At 38.1% G+C, this 18,866-nt stretch overlaps 6 protein-coding genes across 9 annotated transcripts; 2 read left to right on the top strand and 4 right to left on the bottom strand.

The window, feature by feature from the left end:
- Window positions 1-3,408: 3,408 nt before the first annotated feature.
- LOC108147867 (glycoprotein-N-acetylgalactosamine 3-beta-galactosyltransferase 1) lies at window positions 3,409-6,751 on the bottom strand. The gene is made up of 4 exons (XM_017274625.2): window positions 6,270-6,751; window positions 6,114-6,207; window positions 3,779-4,075; window positions 3,409-3,712 (listed from the first exon to the last, which is right to left on the bottom strand). The coding sequence occupies exons 1-4, from the start codon at window positions 6,707-6,709 to the stop codon at window positions 3,479-3,481; spliced, it is 1,065 nt and encodes a 354-aa protein (XP_017130114.1). The 5' UTR covers window positions 6,710-6,751; the 3' UTR covers window positions 3,409-3,478.
- A 710-nt stretch (window positions 6,752-7,461) lies between these two features.
- On the top strand, window positions 7,462-8,901 carry LOC108147871. Its single transcript, XM_017274628.1, has 2 exons — window positions 7,462-7,529; window positions 7,922-8,901. Exons 1-2 carry the CDS (start codon window positions 7,518-7,520, stop codon window positions 8,801-8,803), a joined length of 894 nt encoding a protein of 297 aa, XP_017130117.1. The 5' UTR covers window positions 7,462-7,517; the 3' UTR covers window positions 8,804-8,901.
- Window positions 8,902-9,668: 767 nt separating this feature from the next.
- Window positions 9,669-12,773, top strand: LOC108147838 (glycoprotein-N-acetylgalactosamine 3-beta-galactosyltransferase 1). 4 transcript variants are annotated; one of them, XM_017274595.2, is made up of 5 exons: window positions 9,669-10,244; window positions 10,820-11,344; window positions 11,640-11,736; window positions 12,072-12,344; window positions 12,406-12,773. In XM_017274595.2, exons 2-5 carry the CDS (start codon window positions 10,827-10,829, stop codon window positions 12,649-12,651), a joined length of 1,134 nt encoding a protein of 377 aa, XP_017130084.1. In that variant the 5' UTR covers window positions 9,669-10,244; window positions 10,820-10,826; the 3' UTR covers window positions 12,652-12,773. The 4 variants fall into 4 exon arrangements, with proteins under 4 accessions (XP_017130084.1, XP_017130082.1, XP_017130083.1 ...); XM_017274593.2 differs by having other exon boundaries at window positions 9,669-10,447; XM_017274594.2 differs by lacking the exon at window positions 9,669-10,244 and adding an exon at window positions 10,540-10,737.
- Window positions 12,774-12,899: 126 nt separating this feature from the next.
- On the bottom strand, window positions 12,900-15,016 carry LOC108147757. Its single transcript, XM_017274488.2, has 3 exons — window positions 14,261-15,016; window positions 13,247-14,083; window positions 12,900-13,163 (listed from the first exon to the last, which is right to left on the bottom strand). Exons 1-3 carry the CDS (start codon window positions 15,014-15,016, stop codon window positions 12,990-12,992), a joined length of 1,767 nt encoding a protein of 588 aa, XP_017129977.1. The 3' UTR covers window positions 12,900-12,989.
- A 240-nt stretch (window positions 15,017-15,256) lies between these two features.
- Window positions 15,257-16,389, bottom strand: LOC108147833 (phenoloxidase-activating factor 2). Its single transcript, XM_017274587.2, has 2 exons — window positions 16,187-16,389; window positions 15,257-16,126 (listed from the first exon to the last, which is right to left on the bottom strand). Exons 1-2 carry the CDS (start codon window positions 16,358-16,360, stop codon window positions 15,278-15,280), a joined length of 1,023 nt encoding a protein of 340 aa, XP_017130076.1. The 5' UTR covers window positions 16,361-16,389; the 3' UTR covers window positions 15,257-15,277.
- A 502-nt stretch (window positions 16,390-16,891) lies between these two features.
- On the bottom strand, window positions 16,892-18,705 carry LOC108148078 (phenoloxidase-activating factor 2-like). The gene is made up of 4 exons (XM_017274932.2): window positions 18,506-18,705; window positions 18,379-18,438; window positions 18,204-18,287; window positions 16,892-18,135 (listed from the first exon to the last, which is right to left on the bottom strand). The coding sequence occupies exons 1-4, from the start codon at window positions 18,671-18,673 to the stop codon at window positions 16,954-16,956; spliced, it is 1,494 nt and encodes a 497-aa protein (XP_017130421.1). The 5' UTR covers window positions 18,674-18,705; the 3' UTR covers window positions 16,892-16,953.
- Window positions 18,706-18,866: the final 161 nt, after the last annotated feature.

Genomic DNA, 18,866 nt, shown 5'->3' with positions numbered 1-18,866 from the left:
TTGAGTGTTGATTTATCTGTGCGTGCAATGAGGCAACTAGTAAATGATTTTTTTTTTGGTTTTGCGATGAGGCCTTCCATGCGAACAATTTGGAGTTGACTAAGTTCGATTAGTATCTGCAGCTGTGGGCTGTTTATTGATTCAAAATTGACAATTATCCACTTAACGTGCAACAATAGCGAAGAAAGAACATTTGAGTAGAATATATAGACCTCTGACTCCGACAAAACCTTATTGCTAGTGATTGTTTTCTGCATCGTTTAATTTGTTTTCCATATCGGACTAAAGGGTCTACAACTTCGACATCTAAAAATACTTAAAAAAAAGAGTTTATAGGAATGATTTCTAACAAAATTGCAGCGGATGTTTATTTATTATTAAGTATACGTTTATTTTTAATAAAATGTAGCTTTGTATGCTTTTTGACTTTGTATTTTGTTTGCTGTCTGAGGCAGATAATTATTTAATGATTTCATTCAAAAACTATGCTGATTGTTTAGTTTTTTACACATATAGTTTTCTAGTATTCTAAAAATGTATAACCTGAAGTTTCGCAACACAAAAATAGACCAAGTTCAGTTTGGGTCCAGGGCTGAAAATTCGAGCACCCCCTTGAAGATTTAATGGTACTACCAAGCCCAAAACACTTTCGGCCTCAACAGCAATTACGTGTTCTAGACAAGCTCTCGATCAGCTATACAACAATTTACGCACGCAGAACACAAAAAGTGGAAGACAGCAACAATGATATCGCATTCCTGCCATTAGTATCTTGCCCACAAAAAAAGTGAAGGGTAAAAAAAATGAGCAATAATTTCAGTGTTTATGTGAAATGGTTGGCAAATATTCGAGCCACATTAATAATTAATTTATCTTGCTCAGCAAAATAAAACACAAAATAACAACAATAATTTTAAATGGCTTAACAACTTTCACGGCACAAAAAAGAAAAAAAAAACAAATTTATGAGTGAGGCACGGTTACGCATACCTCAAGTAATTGATTTCTTACAGCTTGGATTTCGATACAATTTCAATTTCAGCTACGAGAAATATCAATTTTAATGGCTTGCAAATCGAGAGCGAGTGGATCGAAGGTCAGGCAAAGCGACTCGACAGCGACAACGACAACGCACAATGCGTCCAAATAAAAATAGTAATAGTAATAATAATCGGACAGGTGACAATAACAAGAGCAGCAGCAGCAGCAACAGCAACAAAAACCAATCTGAGCCCCTTGTGAAGCTTGTGTCGGCCCACAAAATGGAACACGCGCCATTGAAACCGACAACTCAGATTCGCAGCAAACAGCAGTTGGAGTAAGTCAAAGTTAAAGCAAAACGCATTAAGCATACGCACTGTGTGACGGCCGTTTTCTGAACGTAGCACCACTGAGCTTGGGCAAATAAGTAAACTGAATTAACTAGTAGGTAGCTGCAACTAGTAGCCATGTTAGCTTAGCTTGTTAGCAAATAGTTTCAGCGCGGAGCTGGTAGGTCTCGTAAATTAAGTGGATTTTCTAACTAATTGGATTCTTTGATCTAAGTTGATTGAATTAAAAAAAAAACATTGCCCATTAAGGGCTTGCTCTCAATCCAAAATGAGTATGGATAAGTGCATGTAAAATATATTTTATTTTATTCAAACAAAAACCAATCAATGTTTGCTTTTAAAATATTTTTGATTAAAAAATATATTTGAATCTTATTGTCGAAAATTTACTTCATTAATTTCAATTATTGATTTTTTGTTTCAATGTTTGCAACATTCTATGTAGTCTACATATATTTTAATTAATCAAAAACCAAGCTTACAACTCTGCATTCAAAACGCACATAAAGCACCCACACACGTTTCCCACACTTATTAAACTAACTTAGTGTTTAATAAACGATTAAGCGAAAAATGAGTTCGAAAAGTTGAAGAGTCCAAGTCCGAACCCATCCCATATCCATGGCAGTGCACTGAAGTGCGATTCCAAGGTGCACTTGTGGCCCACTCCCAGCTCCGACTAAGCGCCCTGTGTGAACAAGTGTTGTGGCGAATTCGTTTCCTCAATAGAGCTTTTCGCTCTTATGTTCAATTACTTGTATTAACCCATTAACACACTGAGCTCATGCCTAACTATAACCCAAGCCGGGCAATCATACAGTGTACCTAGTAAGTAAGCAAAAAATTAAACAAGTTCCCTTTCACTTGCATCTCATATATTAACGAGCGATGTTTCGTGTGCCATCTATGATATTTCTAATGCAATTTTACCATAAAAAGCTTCCCAGAGCAACGACAGCCGCAGCCGACTTCTAAAAAACATCTTAATCGCCAAAGGCATTCCGATCACCGGATCTCGGGTAGGAAAAAGAGTCGAAATGCCAACTGACACACACCGAGCATGCGTACGTGATTTTGGATTTAATTAACTGTGGCTTGGCAACAGCAGCGCATTGTAGTTGAAGTTTCAGTTCGGTAAACTGAAGCAGGTGAGGCAGGCATTAAGTTAAAACTGAGGCATTGACTTTGGTAATGAAAATCCAGTGCAGTTCAGCCCTTCATGCAAGAATGCCCCAATTGAAGGATTATCCAGCAATACTTATCACTCTTTAGCCTTTATCTTTGCCGAACCAATCCCTACGTAGCCGTAGCCATTTCGACAATGTATAGCTGCCTGGTGGTTATTAAATACCTGTAGAATTTGCGAGGTTAGTGCAATAAATTTTAAAAATATATTACAGACCATGTGCCATCCACTTAATACCATTTGCGGAATATTACAACCGCATCACCGTAAAAACAGCCATTCGTGAATTTTTTTAAAAGGTGAACACTGCATTCCCTTTGCTGATTGCAATGTATTTTGGAAGTAATTTTTTATGGCATAAGCTTTTGGAAAAATCATTTTTAACTAAAGACCGTAATGACAATATTTTTTTAAAGTCAAATACATTTTTTAATAATTAAGATTTCTTCCTATATATTTGTTCTCTTCATACTTGATTTGTTAAACTAAAAACAAAACATTATTTATTTTTTTGATTAGTCAATTTCGAGTCAAAGTATTAAATTGGTTATTTTCCCCTTAATGCATAAGCTTATCAGAAGATGATAAAACTTAACTGGCACTGCTGAAAAAATGGTATCTTAAGGCGCCATATTTATTTAGCGGCCATGATTTTTAACTCAATGGACATTCTTCAAAAATGCCTATAGGTATGCTATAGTTTTTAAGGTAAGTGTAAGATTTGGTGTCTAAAGAAAAATATATTTCTTCATTATAAATGTAAAAAGTGGAATCACCTTAATTATAATTGTCTCGTCTAGTTTAACACATTGTCATGATCATGATCACATTAATCATATTAAAACCAAAAATATAAACCATGCCAATTTTGTTCAGATTTTATAAAATTTATATTCATAAATTCATATCACATGCTTAAGATCTTAGTGGCTAAAATAAAAATAAAAATACAAATAAACAACTAAAAATTGTCAGGTTTTTCAGACATTTGTAGCAAGTCTTTTATATTGGAATTATCTTCCAGGGGATATCGCCTGATCAACTCGGATAAAGTTAATTGACTCCTCTCATTTCTTTCAAAAATCTGGTTTGGACTAAAAATTTTGAGATGATAGATTAGAAACTCGTAGAGAAACATGCGTTCGCGGCTGGCATAATGAAAGGCCACAGAAAAATTGGAACAACATGTCAAGCCCTAAAATGTAATAAAGAAGCGATATAAACTTTTTAAGCATAAATCCATTTTAATATCAGGACTCACAGTTTCAACCCGAGAAAAACTCATCTGGCGCAACCATTGTGGAATTGTTGTATTTGCCTCCGACATATAGTTTTCCAGGTCCAGAGGCATAAACTTTGGCTTTGTGTCCCCATCTAAGGACTGTGATGAGTCCACAAAATGTACACCCACATTCTGCATACATATGCCCATGTAAAAGTCCTCGATACCCATTTTCTTGGGCTGTGGACAAATCACCTCAGATTCATAGGCCTGCGTCATAAAACGATTGAGGGCCTCACGACTCAGAACATAAGAAGCCCCGCCAGACATATAGCTCTGAAAGAATAAACATTATTATTAGCCATTATCAAAAATTATATTCCATAAACTTTAAGATTAATATAGCACACACCCCGTATTAGCTACCCAAACCTGTCCCACACAAATGGAAAATGGAAATGTTGAAGCATGAATATGAATATTCACATCAAAGACCGCGCAATATCTAAGTTATTCCAAACTTTAGTAACGGTGTTCGGTTTTTAACATATCAAGCCCCACCAACGAGATCAAGACGTATTTAATCCTATTTTGGAGGTTACTCAGAAGGGAATGATGTGTCAAAATACGCATCAAACACACTTGTAAACAAGCAAAGCTCACAAATTAATGAAAGTGAGTTATTGAATTTAGTGAATTGTCACATTTGTCTTGGGATTATGACAGATCATATTGCTGAAGTGTGTCAAATTAACAATTATTTTCATGTTTTTTATTTAAACCGAAATCCAAATACATTTTTACATTTTTCTACATATGCAATATTGATTTCTAATTTTCCTCTAAATACACAAGTAAACCGGCTTTCCTTCAAATTTTTCTAAGTGCATATAGCACCACATAAAACAAATGCATAATTCATAGAAGCATAAAAATATGTTAATTGGCTAAAAACCAAATATAGCAAAATTCAAACCAAAAGCAAAAAAAAAAAACACAGGCAAGCATAGTCAGGTAAAATAATCACAACAATCAATCACAAATCATTATAACATTTATGATGCATTAGGAATAATCAGCCTGCGATAAACTCCATTCAAAGTGTGAGATGAGCAGAAGCAAAGAAACAAAGAAGACATTTTAATATTTTAGTTTTTTGGCCAACCAGATGCGGGACCTCTCCCATAACTCATCTGTTTATTTATGTGTTAACAAATGTGCGCAGAAGAAAATTTGTACTTCGTCTCACGGGGAGATTGCACAACACTTTTGAAAATGTCAAAAGGCGAAATAAATCTCTGGCTGCTGCCCAAAGGGTGCGGCTTTGAAAGATGCGTGGCTGGTGATCATGATGACCTCAAGTTGAAGCACTGCCATCAGTCTTTTGCACACTGCAGTCAGCTTCTCTTGTTAATGGGAATTTAATTTCTTATTGTCGCTGGCACCGATTGACCTATGCACACGGAAAACGCCAAGACAAGAAGCGTTTGGCCCCGTCAAGATCTCGACTTTTCTGTATGATATCATCGTACCAATAATAAATTTAATGTTTGTTTACAGGGCAGGCAATACACAAAAAATCGCTATAAGTTATTATATGAGATTACACTCACAAAAGAGGACCGGTTATTCTAACAAAGAGCGTTTTGTTATTAGCACATTTCTTTGCCAAATATCCTATAAACAATTTGAGAAAGTTAAAAGAGCTTTCAGTAATTAACGAAATTTATTTAAATTATTTAGTGGAGCGAGCAATATTGAATACAAACAGTTATTGGTCATATTCAATTCCTTTATTATTATTAAAATTCCAAGTAAAATATTTAACAAATATATTTTACTAGTTTACTTCCCCAAAAACTTTTGTTCAACTGATTTATTGACATATGCAAACTATTTTCGCCGGGAGCATTTTGGCTAAGCTCGGAAGAAATAAATTTACTAGCCCCGAAAATCGAATCTTAACGCTCAACCCCGAATAGAAATTAGAAATTCAAATTAGCTTAACAAGCGGGCGACATTAACATGGAAGATGAGCAGTTAATTAGAAGCTAATGCCAGCGATCAACTAGATCATTTACCAAATAAATTTTATGTACAGAGAAAGAAAACATTATATTAATCTTCTTTAAAAAAAAAGCAAATTTAAAAATTTATTTTCTAAGAAAAATATTTTTAAAATTCATAACATGTATATTTTATTTAGTAAGGTTGCTTTTATGAGAGCATTTAATTTTAAACAAATACTATTAAGCAACTTCCAATATTTTTCATTTTGCAAATCACATTTATAATCGATTAAATCCATCAATTACCAAAACATGAGCACAAAGGCGGAAGTTAACGAGGAATATGTTTAACGTTTATCACTCACCACATTATATCGTGACATCTTGTATCCAAAGTAGACGGGCGTATCCGGATCGAAACCGCTAAGCAGGTGCTGCAGATTCTCCATGATCATATAACTGGGAAAAACCACATTAAGATAGGATTGATTTCGGGGAAAATCAATGCTTATATAACATACGTATCATCGTCCGCCTTGAGAAACCAATCGTAGTCGCGACCAAAGTGTTCCCAAACGTGGTGAAAACCCTCCCGAGTTTTGTTCCACAGATCCTCGTAGCCACCGCCTCCTGGCTCCACCACTTGGACCACGCCCAGTGGCTCATAATCCTCACTGCTGGCGAAGATCAGGCGACTGCATCGCTGACCCCAAGTATCGTGAACCGTGCGAGCCAAGTTCTCCACATTTTCCGGGCAGGTGAGCACCATGCAAAGTATTCGGTCAGGTGGAATATTCTGAATCCTGGCCGTGGCCGTGGACATCGTGGAGGAACTGCTCCAGCAAGGCGTCACCCTATTCACATCATAGACAAATAGGAGCAGCACGAAGGCCAATACAAAGCCCGCCATGAAACCCGTCAGCAAATGCAACTGAGATCGCAACTTAATCTTGGCCGTCATTATTCTTCTGCGCCAGCGTTGTGTTCTCCGCGACGTTCGATTCCCGATTGCCCACCAAACTAGCCGTTTTGTTTTGACCAGACGGCAATCAGCCAAAACTCAGTTGGCCAACAACCGGTTTGCTTTGTTTTCTTATCAAAGCTATCAAACATCGCCGATTCGGTGGGAGATTAGAGATGCCCATTGAAAAAATGTGGGATTCTGAATTAAGTTAGTTAAGAAATTATAATCTTGATGTTCCATTGCAAAAATTTTAATGTCTTAGACCACCGTTTTAGACTCTTGTTCTAATATTATTTAGTATTGAATTAATACTTATACTTTAATACTATCTGTTGTTTATTTTCAAGACACACCTCTTAAAACTAATCTTTCAGGTGTCTTCTTTATCAAGTGCCCTTAAAGAAATTAAATGGTTAGGATCCCAAAACTAATTAATTTATTTAAGTTTTTTTTAGAAATAATCATTGCTTTTCTTCATATTTATTGCAAATATTTGCTCTAGTTCTTATTTTTCTACTATCACCCATACTCGTAGCTGTATCATCTTTCAATATCGTGTGCGCTTACGCAGCATAAAAATGGTCACCAAATAAAAATGAAAGTGTTACCAATACATTGTACTGCCTTTTGGACAATGGTAAATCGACCAATTGGGGCGCATGACATTGTATAACGGCTCACATTGAGTAATAAACTGCAATTGGTATGATTTAGTATAAAAACTCCGAGTTGCTTCAATTATGACATCAGTTACCTGACAATTTGTGGAGGCAGACACACGGAAGGAAGATCCAAACGATTTGAGATGACAGCTAAGGTGAGTTGTGATGGGTCCCAAATTAGGATTTAAAGGATATATTTATTTAAAACCAGTGTGTTTTAATAGAATATGGTATAAATTGAAAATCTATTTAAATCAACTTTAAGCTTTTTAAATTGTAAATTGAAATATTAATAGAAATGTAAAATAGTGAAACTTTGTCTGTCACTTTAATATATTACTTCAAAGGCTTAAAGAAAATATATTTTTCTGCAGAAGCTAAGAAACGTTTTAGAATTAACATAAAAAGAAAGAATTTTTCTTGAAGATCAAAAAATTCTGAATAATATTTATTTCAGAAACATCAAAAGAAAAGGTTTCCTGTGTGAAAAATGATTTTTTTTAATTACAAATTTTATTAAAAATACTATTGTCTTGAACATTTTCAGTTCTTTGCCCTGCTGTCGCTGGCCCTCTTCGCAGCTGGCCAAGCGGAATACAACTACAACGAGAAATCGGCCAAGGCGGTCAATTCCCTGGAGAACAGTGCCTCCAGTTCGGGTGAGGATTTCCTCAGCGACTACCACACGCCTAGCAACAATGCCCTAAATTCGGAGGCCACTCCCGATGGCTATGACTATGTGGCGCCCACCAGGAATCAGTTTGCAGCCGCCGGCAGTCGAACGGCCAGTGTTCAGGCCTCAAATTTGCTACAAAATGCTGCGAGTGCTGCCAATGCTGCCTCTGTACTGCTGCCCTCGCCACTGCCCATCCTTCGTCAAGAGCAGAATTCGGAGGTGGTGGCTGCACCATCTGCAGTGCAACAGGATTCTTCGGTGGTTGTTCCATTGGTGCAGCGTCAGCATCAGGAACCGGAGGTCTTTCCCCCAGCCAGCTATAGCTACAACTATGCCGTGAATGACGAGAGCACTGGGGACATCAAGGAGCATAGCGAAACGCGCGATGGTTATGTGGTCAGGGGTTTCTACAGTCTCATCGATCCCGATGGCTACAAGAGGACCGTGACCTACACGGCGGATGATGTGCATGGTTTCAATGCGGTGGTCAACCGAGTGCCCTATGCCCTCAAAACAGTGGTGACTCAAGTGGCCCAACCCACTGCATTCGTGGCTCGCGATGAGCGCTCCAAATCCGAGGGATCAGCTATCCTGGATGCTGAGCTAAGATCGGGATCTGTTTCGGGCAGTGGGTCTAGGTCCTCGTCCTCTGAAGGATCCAATTCCGACTCCGGAGTTACCAATACCTTCGCCGAGGACAGCTACGCCAATGCCCCCCGAGGACTCGACTCCTCCGGCGGTCCCTACGCCTGAGTTTTGCTCCTCTGCTACGCACTCCTTGTATATTCCTTCATTGTGCTTCATCTACTTCTAGTTTTCTAATTAATAAATACAAAACATTGATCACTTAATAACATTTGAATGTGTTGCCTATTTTCGGGGCAATATGGTTAAGGTAAAGCTTTGAAAAAGCTTCTCACTGGCATTTTTACGATTTAAAAAAAAAAGGTAAAAAGGCTGTATTGTATTGCAGAATAAGTTAAGTAATTAAGGTGCGAGTGGCCATATGTTACAGCCTGTTAAGGAGGCAACATAAATGCCTTAACGACTTTTCTTAATCGTTTGCAGCTAAATATGAAAGGTCAAAGTATGCTATGGCACACGTATCTAAGGGGGTTTATTATTTATAAACGAAAAAATTAAATGCATAACCAAGAGACCACAAAGAGTGGAAGTCAAAGGTCAAAATAAATATTAAAAAAGCATTATCATTTATTACCAAAAGAGTAAAATGCATTAAACATATTTTGTTTAAACTCCTCAAGCATTTACAGTTTTTATAAGAAATGTATTTATTTATACCAGATGTTATTACCCAATATAAAGAGGACTATTTTTGTGTCCTATCAATGTCCCAAACTTTACATTTTTCAAAGAATGCCTTGGTATGCAGTGCATATGTGTACATAAAAAGTTATATATTTTATTTAAACCTTTTTGCAGTGCATATGTTTCATTTATAAGAAATGTATTTATTACTAATGCGTTCTTTTAAATCAAAAGGCTTAGATGAAATTACCGTTAAATATCTGGCAACATTGTGGCTGAACAAGCGTTAAGATATTTCTTCAGCAACATTTTCGACGCGCCCATTTAAGTCGAGTCTGTCAACTGCCGGCAAAGCGCGAAGACGTTGTTTTTCTGCTTATATTATTTTCGAGCTTCCATTGTTTATTTTTTCCACTTTGTTTTTGTTTTTGTTTTGAGCTGCAAGTCGCGTTCGAGCAGTGTTTATTTTTTATTTTTATCGCCTTTACCGATGAGCGCAAGTGATTGAAATTCTGCGCCAGTGCGCGCTAGTGTAAAAGAAGTGAGAAACGTTCGAGGAGTTGAACAACTAAAAAGACAGTCACATAATTGGAGGCAGCGATTCGAAACGTTTCCAAATGAAATTGAAGCACCTCGAAAAAAAAAGATCAAAGCTAGAGCCAGGCAATTGCCATTTGCGATTCAGCGATTGCGGATCGAATTGAACTTAAGCAAATTGTTGCATAGCCACCACAACATATAGTACACCTGTGTGCTTTTTTAACCGAAGGTCGACCGCATCTTTACAGGCTTTCGCCTCTGCGTCACTATCTCAAGAATGTGTTAATTCGGCGGTGATTCGACTTCAACAACAACATCCAAAGCGACTGCCTATACGGCGACAACAACACTGTGCCGCTTGACGACACAAGATTTGCATAAAAAAGTAAACAAACGCGGCTCAAAGAAAACAAAAGAGAAAAACCGCTGACGAAAAAATCAAAACAAAATCAGTTCCATACATATATCAATACATTAGCTTTGAAAATGACTATGCCATGACAACAAGCCAAACGTTAAATATTTTAACACATAGTTATGTATCACTTAATTTTTGTTTGAAGGTTATGACAGTCGAAAAGAAAAAAGGTTGTTAATTATTTTAATATTGTGAATAACTAAGCAAACCAAATAATACAAAATCTAAATATTATTTCGATCAGTTTTATTACTGTGATATTTTCAAAAAGTTTATTTTGGTTAATCGCGAAAAAAAGCTACTAAATAATAAAAGAAACAATTTTAAAAAGCGAGTGTTTTTTAAGCAGTGAAAATAACAGTTCCAATTGTACATGCAACCGAAAAATATATTTTTATTTGGCCTAATAATCTCTAATAATTTCTTTGTGTGAAAAAAAAACATTTTAAATATAAAAATGGTATGCTATTGATATTGTGAAACTTGGTTAACAAAACTATTAAAACTTAAAACCATTTTGGTTGTATTTTTATATGTAAAAGTATCGAAATGATTGGACTACGGCCGCATCGCAAGCGTTTTGAGCTGTTTTTAATGGTTCTGATTGGCGTGGCCTGGGGCATTCTATTGTCGGAGTTGATGCGAAGATCCCACTGGAAAAATAACAAGGACCTGGTGAGGGTGAAAAGCAGCCCTTTCCCAACCAGTCGTCGGATAAGTCCTTCCACCTCAACTTCCACTTCTACCTATACGACGACCACCACAACATCTTCATCACCCAATGTCCTGGCCTCCAATCTTTTCAACGAGACACGGGTCCTTTGCATGGTCCTAACCAGCCCGAAAACCCACCACAGCAAAGCTATTCACATCCAGAGAACCTGGGGCACTCGTTGCAACAAGCTAATCTTCATGAGCAGCAAGGCGGATAAGGAACTGCGAACCGTGGTCATCAAAGTGAGGGAGGGCTACTCAAATCTATGGCCCAAGACACGGGCATCACTGCAGTATGTCTACAAGCATCATTTTCGGAATTACGACTGGTTTCTGAAGGCCGACGATGACACGTAAGTGCAATTAAAAATAATAATAAAATATATTACAAAAAGTATCCTTAGAGCTTAAACTTAAAGATACTTCTTGCTACCATGGCAAATTAAAAAAAAAAAAGTTGTTTAACTGTCAAAATTCCATACATTTTCAAAGCTTAAATCACATTTTAAGCTTAAGCGGACTTTACACTATTGTATGAAATATTAACAAATTACGTTGTTTTAATTATATAATTATTAAATCTTTAAGAATTTAAAAATCATACGAAATGTTTGTAACTATAATTTTTCTGCTCTGCTTTCATTTCAGCTACGTGATAATGGAAAACCTACGGGCATTTTTATATGCCTACAGTCCAAGCAGCCCAGTTTATTTTGGAAATAAGTTTCGCAGCAATGTAAAAGAGGTATATTCAAATATTATAACATTTAATTATATAATTAATTTAATCATAAAAAAAATGTTATACAAAACATAAAAACTAGATGTATTTAAAGTTAAAGTTAAAGTTTTTATAATTAGTTTCTAATAACTAACAATATGTGAACCGAAATGGTCAAGCATATTACTTGACTAAAGACGATTTATTTTCTCGCCGTAAAGTGGGCTACAATTGTTGCATTCTATTTATCGACGCCTAATGATAAGCATAAAGCAAAATCCAAATGCAATCGAATCTCATGTGTTATGTGTATAATCCAATTATATTGTTTATGAATATGAATATTCTTCATGTTTTAGGAATACATGACAGGAGGAGCGGGCTATGTACTGAGCAAAATGGCCCTGCACCGACTAATAAACGAGGGATTTGGCAACAGCAGCATCTGCAGCAATCGCGGCTATGGCTATGAAGATATTGAACTGGGACGATGTCTGCGGGGTGTGGGCGTGGTGGGTGGAGATTCCAGGGATGAGCAGGGATTGAACCGCTTTATACCCTTCTCACCGCTACACTGGTATCCAGAGGCTCCAAAATGGTACCGACCACTGCTCTACTACACGACCCCAAATGTAAGGAAAATATCTCCTTTTTTCTGAGTTATAAAATATAAATTCTGCTTATTGTTCATAGATCACCAGTGACTGCTGCTCAAACTCGGCTATCTCGTTTCACTACAACAATGCCAAGGAGTTTTACGTTTTGGAGTATGTTATCTATAAGCTAAGAGCATTCGGCATAAAAAGAATCCAGGATCATTTGCCAGCAAGGAAATCCATATATAGCACTAATGAGACCAAACAAATGGAAGTCAACAATATTGTGGTAGTAAAAAATGTCACAGAACCAAAAGTCATAATCCAAAACATATCCCTCTAACAAAGAGTAGTTTAGTTTTATATTGACTGCAACAGACAATGCCAAAGAGTAAGACCAAGATATCAAAAATTATCTAAAACTACTCCTTTAATTAAAACACTGAGTTGTACATATAATATAATTCTCTTTTGTTTAATTAATTTAGTTCTTAATTAAATTGAGTTTTAAATATGTTAGCTTACTTATTTTTACTTTTTAATTTAATAAATATTATTGTCATATAATCAAAATAGGCTAAGCTTCCATGTAAAAATTATTAGTTATAAGTATAAATGCCATTTTAATTATTTACAAGTTACGAAGTTACAAACAAATGTTAAAATTAAATAAAACTAGTATCATAACCTAAACTGCTGTTGCCTTAATCGCTTTTTTCTTGGGGTTCTTGACGGAGGATGCCCAGCAATGAGACCATATGGTCGTGCTTTATACAAAATCGTTTCCAGAAAGTGCATTTCGTAGGGTGACACATAGTGGGTGGATATCGCATAAGATGAACAGCATTGAATTCCCTGTAAATAAAGCCAAGTTCAAATTTAGGTATTACAAAGTGCCTGTACATTAATAAATAAAAATAAGCTAGTGTTTCTCATACCGTTCCAGCTGGGTGAAGAAGATATCTCTGCAGCCAAAAGTTGTCTTCATCATGATCAGGTATGAGAAAGTGTTCCATGGTCAGCGAAAAGAACCGATGTCGTCCATAAACGTCTCTGGAGTCGTAAGCCTTAACACTCAACTTTCGTAGGCATTGGCCCATCACCCAGTCTTCAGTGCCTCTGTCGCCTGGCTGACAATGACTTCTTTCCCCCTCAACCAATTTCTTTACGGCCATTTTGCTGAGCACATAGCCAGCTCCTCCGGACATGTAAATGCTGGACGACAACTGGAAGGTGGAACCAAAATAAATCGGATATTTGGGTGAGTGTGTTTGAAGCATATATCGCATATTCTCCATTAAAGCATAGGTATCGTCATCAGCTTTGTAGAACCAGTCCGCCTCGTGACCATAATGCATATAGGCATGTCGAAAGGCAGCCTTTGTCTTGCCCCACAAATTACTTCGCACATCACTTATGTTCAGACCCACAATCTCAATGCCTGGTAAGATGGTTTCGGAAGAACTGCCATAAAATACCACACGATTGCAGTGGCGACTCCACGTTTCGCTAATTGCCTTCACGGCACTCATGTAATTCTTTGGCCAGGTCAATATCAAGCAAATTATCCTTACCGACCGATACAAATACCTGGCCACACGATCGTTCAATGGCCTCGTTGCTATTGTTGTGGCAAAACTGGAGGACTTAAGTTCCGGCAGGGAATTTACGTGGCCATAGGGTCGCAGGTGATAGAACACAAACTCCAGGATGTGCATCGATATGGAACGGCAATACGGGAAAAGTACGGCTCCCCCAAAACAACTCTCCCAGCTCTAAGGATAACAATTAAATTTAAATTTAAGGTTTAAAATTTTAATAAGTATTTATTAAATAAGAATGTAATGTTATGTAATTGTAACAGTGATACATTATGAACTAACATCTATTTAAATTAAGTCAATTTTATGCCAGGTTTTAAAGCTTGTTATTAAGATGGCCAGCAAACTCACCTGGTTTTGGTAGACAGCTCGGAAGGCGCAGGGCCAGAGCCAGAACTCATTGCGCAAACTAAAGGGGATCACCTCATCCGGGACATTAAATGGCTGGAGGGCATCGCTGGGACCCCTTTTCATTCGTTTCAAGCACTCCCTGAGAAAAACCTCATTTCGGAGGCAATTTCTGGTGGCCAACTGCTCCAAAGCCTCCCTACTGAAAATGTAATCGGTGCTGGGTACCCTGCCCACATGGGCGTAGATATAGAAGGCGTGATGGGCACTGAAGTAGATCTCCTCGGTTGGACGATAGTGGGCCAGCATGAGGCGCAAATTCTCCATAATCACATATGAATCCAAGTAAACCACCAGCAGCCAGTCGAACTCATTGTGGAACTTCTTATAAATACTGTGGTATGCCTCCAGCAAAGAGATCTCCCTTTGGTCGATAATGGTCAGATGATTACAGCGACGACCCCAAGTTTTATTTGCATGTCCAGCCTTAATAAGACCAAACTTGTAGTCCGAAGGGTCCAAATAAACCAGGCAATGCACACGCACCTTCTCCTGAAGAATTCTCGCTATCCGATCATCATCCCAATGCTGACTTCTTTGGCCAACATCATACTCTTTTATCTTCTCCTTATATGGCTTAAAAATGAACTCTTTCAAATCACCGAAGGTAGTACTGTTGAAGAATATCAACAACTCGAGTACCAACAGCCAGAACAAGGTTGATAGAATCAGCAACCGGAAAAACCCCCTAGAATTCATATTCTTAAATATCCTATATGAAAACTTTGGCATTTTTAGACACAGCTCCTCAGGTTGAGCATTGAATATTATTAATTATAAATAATATAAAATATATGTAAAATATGTTATAAATATGTCAGCACAAAATGTACTTTTCTGAAGAAAACTAGCTGATAAAAGCCGTTAAAATAAATGTAAATAGTGGTTTCTTATCATGTTATCTGGATTATTCAGAAGAGATTACAAATTGAATACCCCTTTAATTTAATTTAATTTATTTCAGTAAGAATCGTAGTCGATATTGTATATGGGGAATGTCTTGTAGGGCTTGTTGAGCTCGTCATCCAGTTGTTGATCAATCCAGGACTTCACTTGGGTGATGCTCGTGTAGAGGCCGGGCACTTCCTCCTCTCCGCAGGACACGCCGCTGTTGACAATGCCGACGAATTCGTAGAGCGAAGGATATCCGGGGATGGGGCACATTAGGGGCGATCCCCCGTCGCCCTTGCAGGCATCTCGTCCGCGTTCTCCACCGGCGCACAACATGGTGGGATCGAGCTCGTAACTCGGTCCCAGTGTCCTCTTCAATTGAATCTCACACATTCTTCTGCTCACAATGGGTAGATCGATTTTCTTCTGCCGATTCGAAATGTTTCCAGCCAAAGGATTTAGTTTGCCCCAACCGACAACCAGACAGCGTTCTCCCACAAAGGATGTTCCCGGCGAGGCCCAGCAAATTGGGCTGATTTGGGGCTTAAAGTAGAACGAAACGGCCAGGATGATAAGGGCTATGTTATTGGCCCCGGTGAGCATGACAAAACCTGGATGCGGAATAACCCTGGCCGGGGATCGGGTGACCACGGAGTTCTTGAACAATTCATTCAAGTCCCAGGCACCTCCAACGACTATAAAATCGCTTATAGACCGATTCAGCATCAGATGGGCAGCAGTTACTACCACATTTTCGGTGACCAGAGTGCCAGCACCAAAAAAAAGGTTCTTTGGTTTCATCAGAGCCACAACCCACGGGAATTCGTTGGGCTGTGCCTGATCGGCAGCAACCAGTGTTCCTGGCTCCAGACCATGCGGATTACTCCGACCACACATTAATGGTGCTCCAATGGGCAACTAGAAATTGTAAAACATGTACTTTAAGGCAATTGAACACTATATATACTATACACTTACTACTGCAGAGGGGTGACAGCATGTTTCTGAGCGCTGGCAGGCCGAATGGAAAAATGCACCATTTCTACAAAGGCCTTGGGGTACACAATTCATGTCGATTCGGAGGCCACAAGGTGCTCCCGCCTCAGTCAGCACCCACAAAAGGCAGCTGAAAATTATAACTCTTCGCGACATTGTTTGACTGAAGACTAAAAACAAATCAGTACAATAAATCAAGCCAGCAAATTCAAAGTATGATTTAAATATATTCTGAGAAGTATACTGAGAACAAAAATTCTCCGCCATCGTTATCAGTTCACAAACACAACGAATATACATATGCACATATATACATTTATAATTGCATTATTATAAATGATTCAGTTTAAAATACATAGCCATAAAATGTAAGCGACTTAAAATTCCTCAACTTATAAGATGGCACAAATATATGCAGATATGATCTGATTTTTTAAACTTTATTAATAACAGCACAAACACATGAAAGGAATAATAAAATCAGAAATTGTTTCTGAAAGGACAAATAACTTTTTTTTGATTTTTACTTTGTTTTTGTTGTGCCAAAAAAAATATATTTTAGGGGAAAACACAAAGTGCATTTTTTTTGTGCTATAAAAAACCCACTAAGTGTGATAAGCGTCTTGACCTTTTTGACTTTTGGTTTTTCGAGCACTATTTTGGGAATTTATAAGTGAAAAAATGTTATTTTCAGCTGAACACATTCTTTATTTAAAAATTGCTGATTTAAAATCGATATCTTTGTGCCTTTACAAAACGAAGGTGCCGCCAGCCAACTTCTCATCGATCCAATCCCTGAACTTGGCGACGTTTGTGTAGACTCCCGGAACGTTTTCCCGGCCACACTCGATGCCATAGCTGACGATGCCAGCCTGCTCGTAACGGTGGGGGTAGCCTTCCATGGGACAGAACAAGGGGAATCCACCATCTCCAGAGCAGGCATCCTTGTTCAACTGTCCGCCGGCACAAATGGAACAATCTGGCAGCTCATAGGCGGCGCCCAATTGGGTTCGTCTCAACAGGTCCTGGCATGTTTCTCTGGGTTCAATGCTCAACTCCAACTTCTTTTGTATACTCGCGTATTGTGCACTTTCATACGAACTCTTTCCCCAGCCGGCAACTATGCAGTTTCTTTGGTCGAATGACTTATCCTGCTGAGGCAAACAAATTGTCCTGATGTTGGGCTTCAATTCGAACGGAGTGTCGAGGAATAGCAGGGCAATGTTGTTGCTGCCATTTTGGAATACATAAGTATCAGGGTACACGACATCGGTGACCCAGCGCTCTTCATGCTGGAACGCTTCCGATGTCGATGACAAGTCCCAATCGCCAGCTCTTACCTTAATGTCGTCAGTCCGGGTCAATTTAGCCATAAATATTTGGTGAGCTGCAGTCAGAACAACTCGAGGACTAATCAAAGAACCGCCTCCAAAATAACTGCCCTTGTTGAAGAGGGCCACCACCCAGGGATATTGACCGGGCGTTGATTGCCAAGGACCCACTTGTTTTCTCTCATCTAACCCTCGCGGATTACCCAAACCGCAAATTTCATCTAATCGATCCTTTGGCACTGGAGCTTTCGATGCACCGAGGTCCTGTTTTCTTGAGGCATAACCTCCACTTAAATCTTGTTGTGATGCGGTATTACGGTTTTCAGCTTGGGAAAAACTTCCTCGGCCTCCAGAGAATTCTTGGTTTGATGCGGGAGAATAGGAGTTAGGTTGGGGCATATTCTCTTGGCCATAACCCCCGCTCAAATATTGTTGTGATGCGGTATTACGGTTTTCATCTTGGGAAAAACTTCCTCGGCCTCCAGAGAATTCTTGGTTTGATGCGGGAGAATAGGAGTTAGGTTGGGGCATATTCCCTTGGCCATAACCCCCGCTCAAATATTGTTTTCCAGTGAATTCTTGGTTTACTGGGTCAGAAGGCTAATATTTAAAAATAAATCGAAATTAATTACATTTTCAAATAATTAAACAAAGTTTAATGCACTTACATTGGCAGAACCTCCACCAAAGTCTTGTTTCGGTGTGTCATAATTGAGTCCAGTTTGGGGGAAATATCCTTGGGCAGTCCATTTCTAAAATTTAAAAATAATTCTAAAGTAGATGCATTTTCAAATAAATTCATAATAATTAATTAATTTATTAATTAATAAGTAATGCACTTACATAGGCCCGAACTCCACTAAAATCCTGTTGGTCTTGGGTAGTAGGGATACGAGGCGAAAGCTAAAATCCAAACAAATTAAAATTAGATGCATTTTCAAATATATTAATAAGGTTTAATGACACTTACATCGGTCCTATTTGCACAGCAAACTTTTTGGTTCTCACACCTATATTCTGTAACATCGACTTGTGGTGGATAAGAACAATATTCCTTAGTAACACATTTGTATGGACAGAGGTCGGCAGCAGAAATCCAGGTCAAAAGAAGAGCTCCTATCGCCCAGCTCCGTGCCATTGTTTAATCGCGAATACAAATCCGGAAAGACTGACGGTGAGAGAGTACCGATCGCTTATATACAGCGAAAAGAAGAATTGCTTCAAGCTTATCACTTTTGTACTCTACTTTCTCGGAATCAATATATAAATATGTTATTTCGAAAACGTATCGTATGTATAATGTGTTTGTGTTAGTTTCCGTTGATAAGAAT

Source organism: Drosophila elegans, unplaced genomic scaffold, assembly GCF_018152505.1.
Source record: "Drosophila elegans isolate 14027-0461.03 unplaced genomic scaffold, ASM1815250v1 contig_814, whole genome shotgun sequence".
NCBI lineage: Eukaryota > Metazoa > Arthropoda > Insecta > Diptera > Drosophilidae > Drosophila > Drosophila elegans.
This window is presented reverse-complemented; position numbering and strand designations above follow the sequence as displayed.

Excerpts from the sequence above, each read along its gene's own strand:
- LOC108147867 (XM_017274625.2), bottom strand. The coding sequence starts at position 6,709 with ATGACGGCCAAGATTAAGTTGCGATCTCAGTTGCATTTGCTGACGGGT. Across the intron at positions 6,208-6,269 it reads CTCAAGGCGGACGATGATAC|TTATATGATCATGGAGAATC; the intron begins GTATGTTATATA and ends GGTTTTTCCCAG. Across the intron at positions 3,713-3,778 it reads GTTTTTCTCGGGTTGAAACT|GGCTTGACATGTTGTTCCAA; the intron begins GTGAGTCCTGAT and ends ATTACATTTTAG.
- LOC108147838 (XM_017274595.2), top strand. The coding sequence starts at position 10,827 with ATGATTGGACTACGGCCGCATCGCAAGCGTTTTGAGCTGTTTTTAATG. Across the intron at positions 11,345-11,639 it reads CTGAAGGCCGACGATGACAC|CTACGTGATAATGGAAAACC; the intron begins GTAAGTGCAATT and ends CTTTCATTTCAG. Across the intron at positions 11,737-12,071 it reads TTCGCAGCAATGTAAAAGAG|GAATACATGACAGGAGGAGC; the intron begins GTATATTCAAAT and ends TTCATGTTTTAG.
- LOC108147757 (XM_017274488.2), bottom strand. The coding sequence starts at position 15,016 with ATGAATTCTAGGGGGTTTTTCCGGTTGCTGATTCTATCAACCTTGTTC. Across the intron at positions 14,084-14,260 it reads GAGCTGTCTACCAAAACCAG|AGCTGGGAGAGTTGTTTTGG; the intron begins GTGAGTTTGCTG and ends TGTTATCCTTAG. Across the intron at positions 13,164-13,246 it reads TTCTTCACCCAGCTGGAACG|GGAATTCAATGCTGTTCATC; the intron begins GTATGAGAAACA and ends CTTTATTTACAG.
- LOC108147833 (XM_017274587.2), bottom strand. The coding sequence starts at position 16,360 with ATGTCGCGAAGAGTTATAATTTTCAGCTGCCTTTTGTGGGTGCTGACT. Across the intron at positions 16,127-16,186 it reads GCTGTCACCCCTCTGCAGTA|TTGCCCATTGGAGCACCATT; the intron begins GTAAGTGTATAG and ends TACAATTTCTAG.
- LOC108148078 (XM_017274932.2), bottom strand. The coding sequence starts at position 18,673 with ATGGCACGGAGCTGGGCGATAGGAGCTCTTCTTTTGACCTGGATTTCT. Across the intron at positions 18,439-18,505 it reads GCTGTGCAAATAGGACCGAT|CTTTCGCCTCGTATCCCTAC; the intron begins GTAAGTGTCATT and ends TTTGGATTTTAG. Across the intron at positions 18,136-18,203 it reads TTGGTGGAGGTTCTGCCAAT|CCTTCTGACCCAGTAAACCA; the intron begins GTAAGTGCATTA and ends TTTAAATATTAG.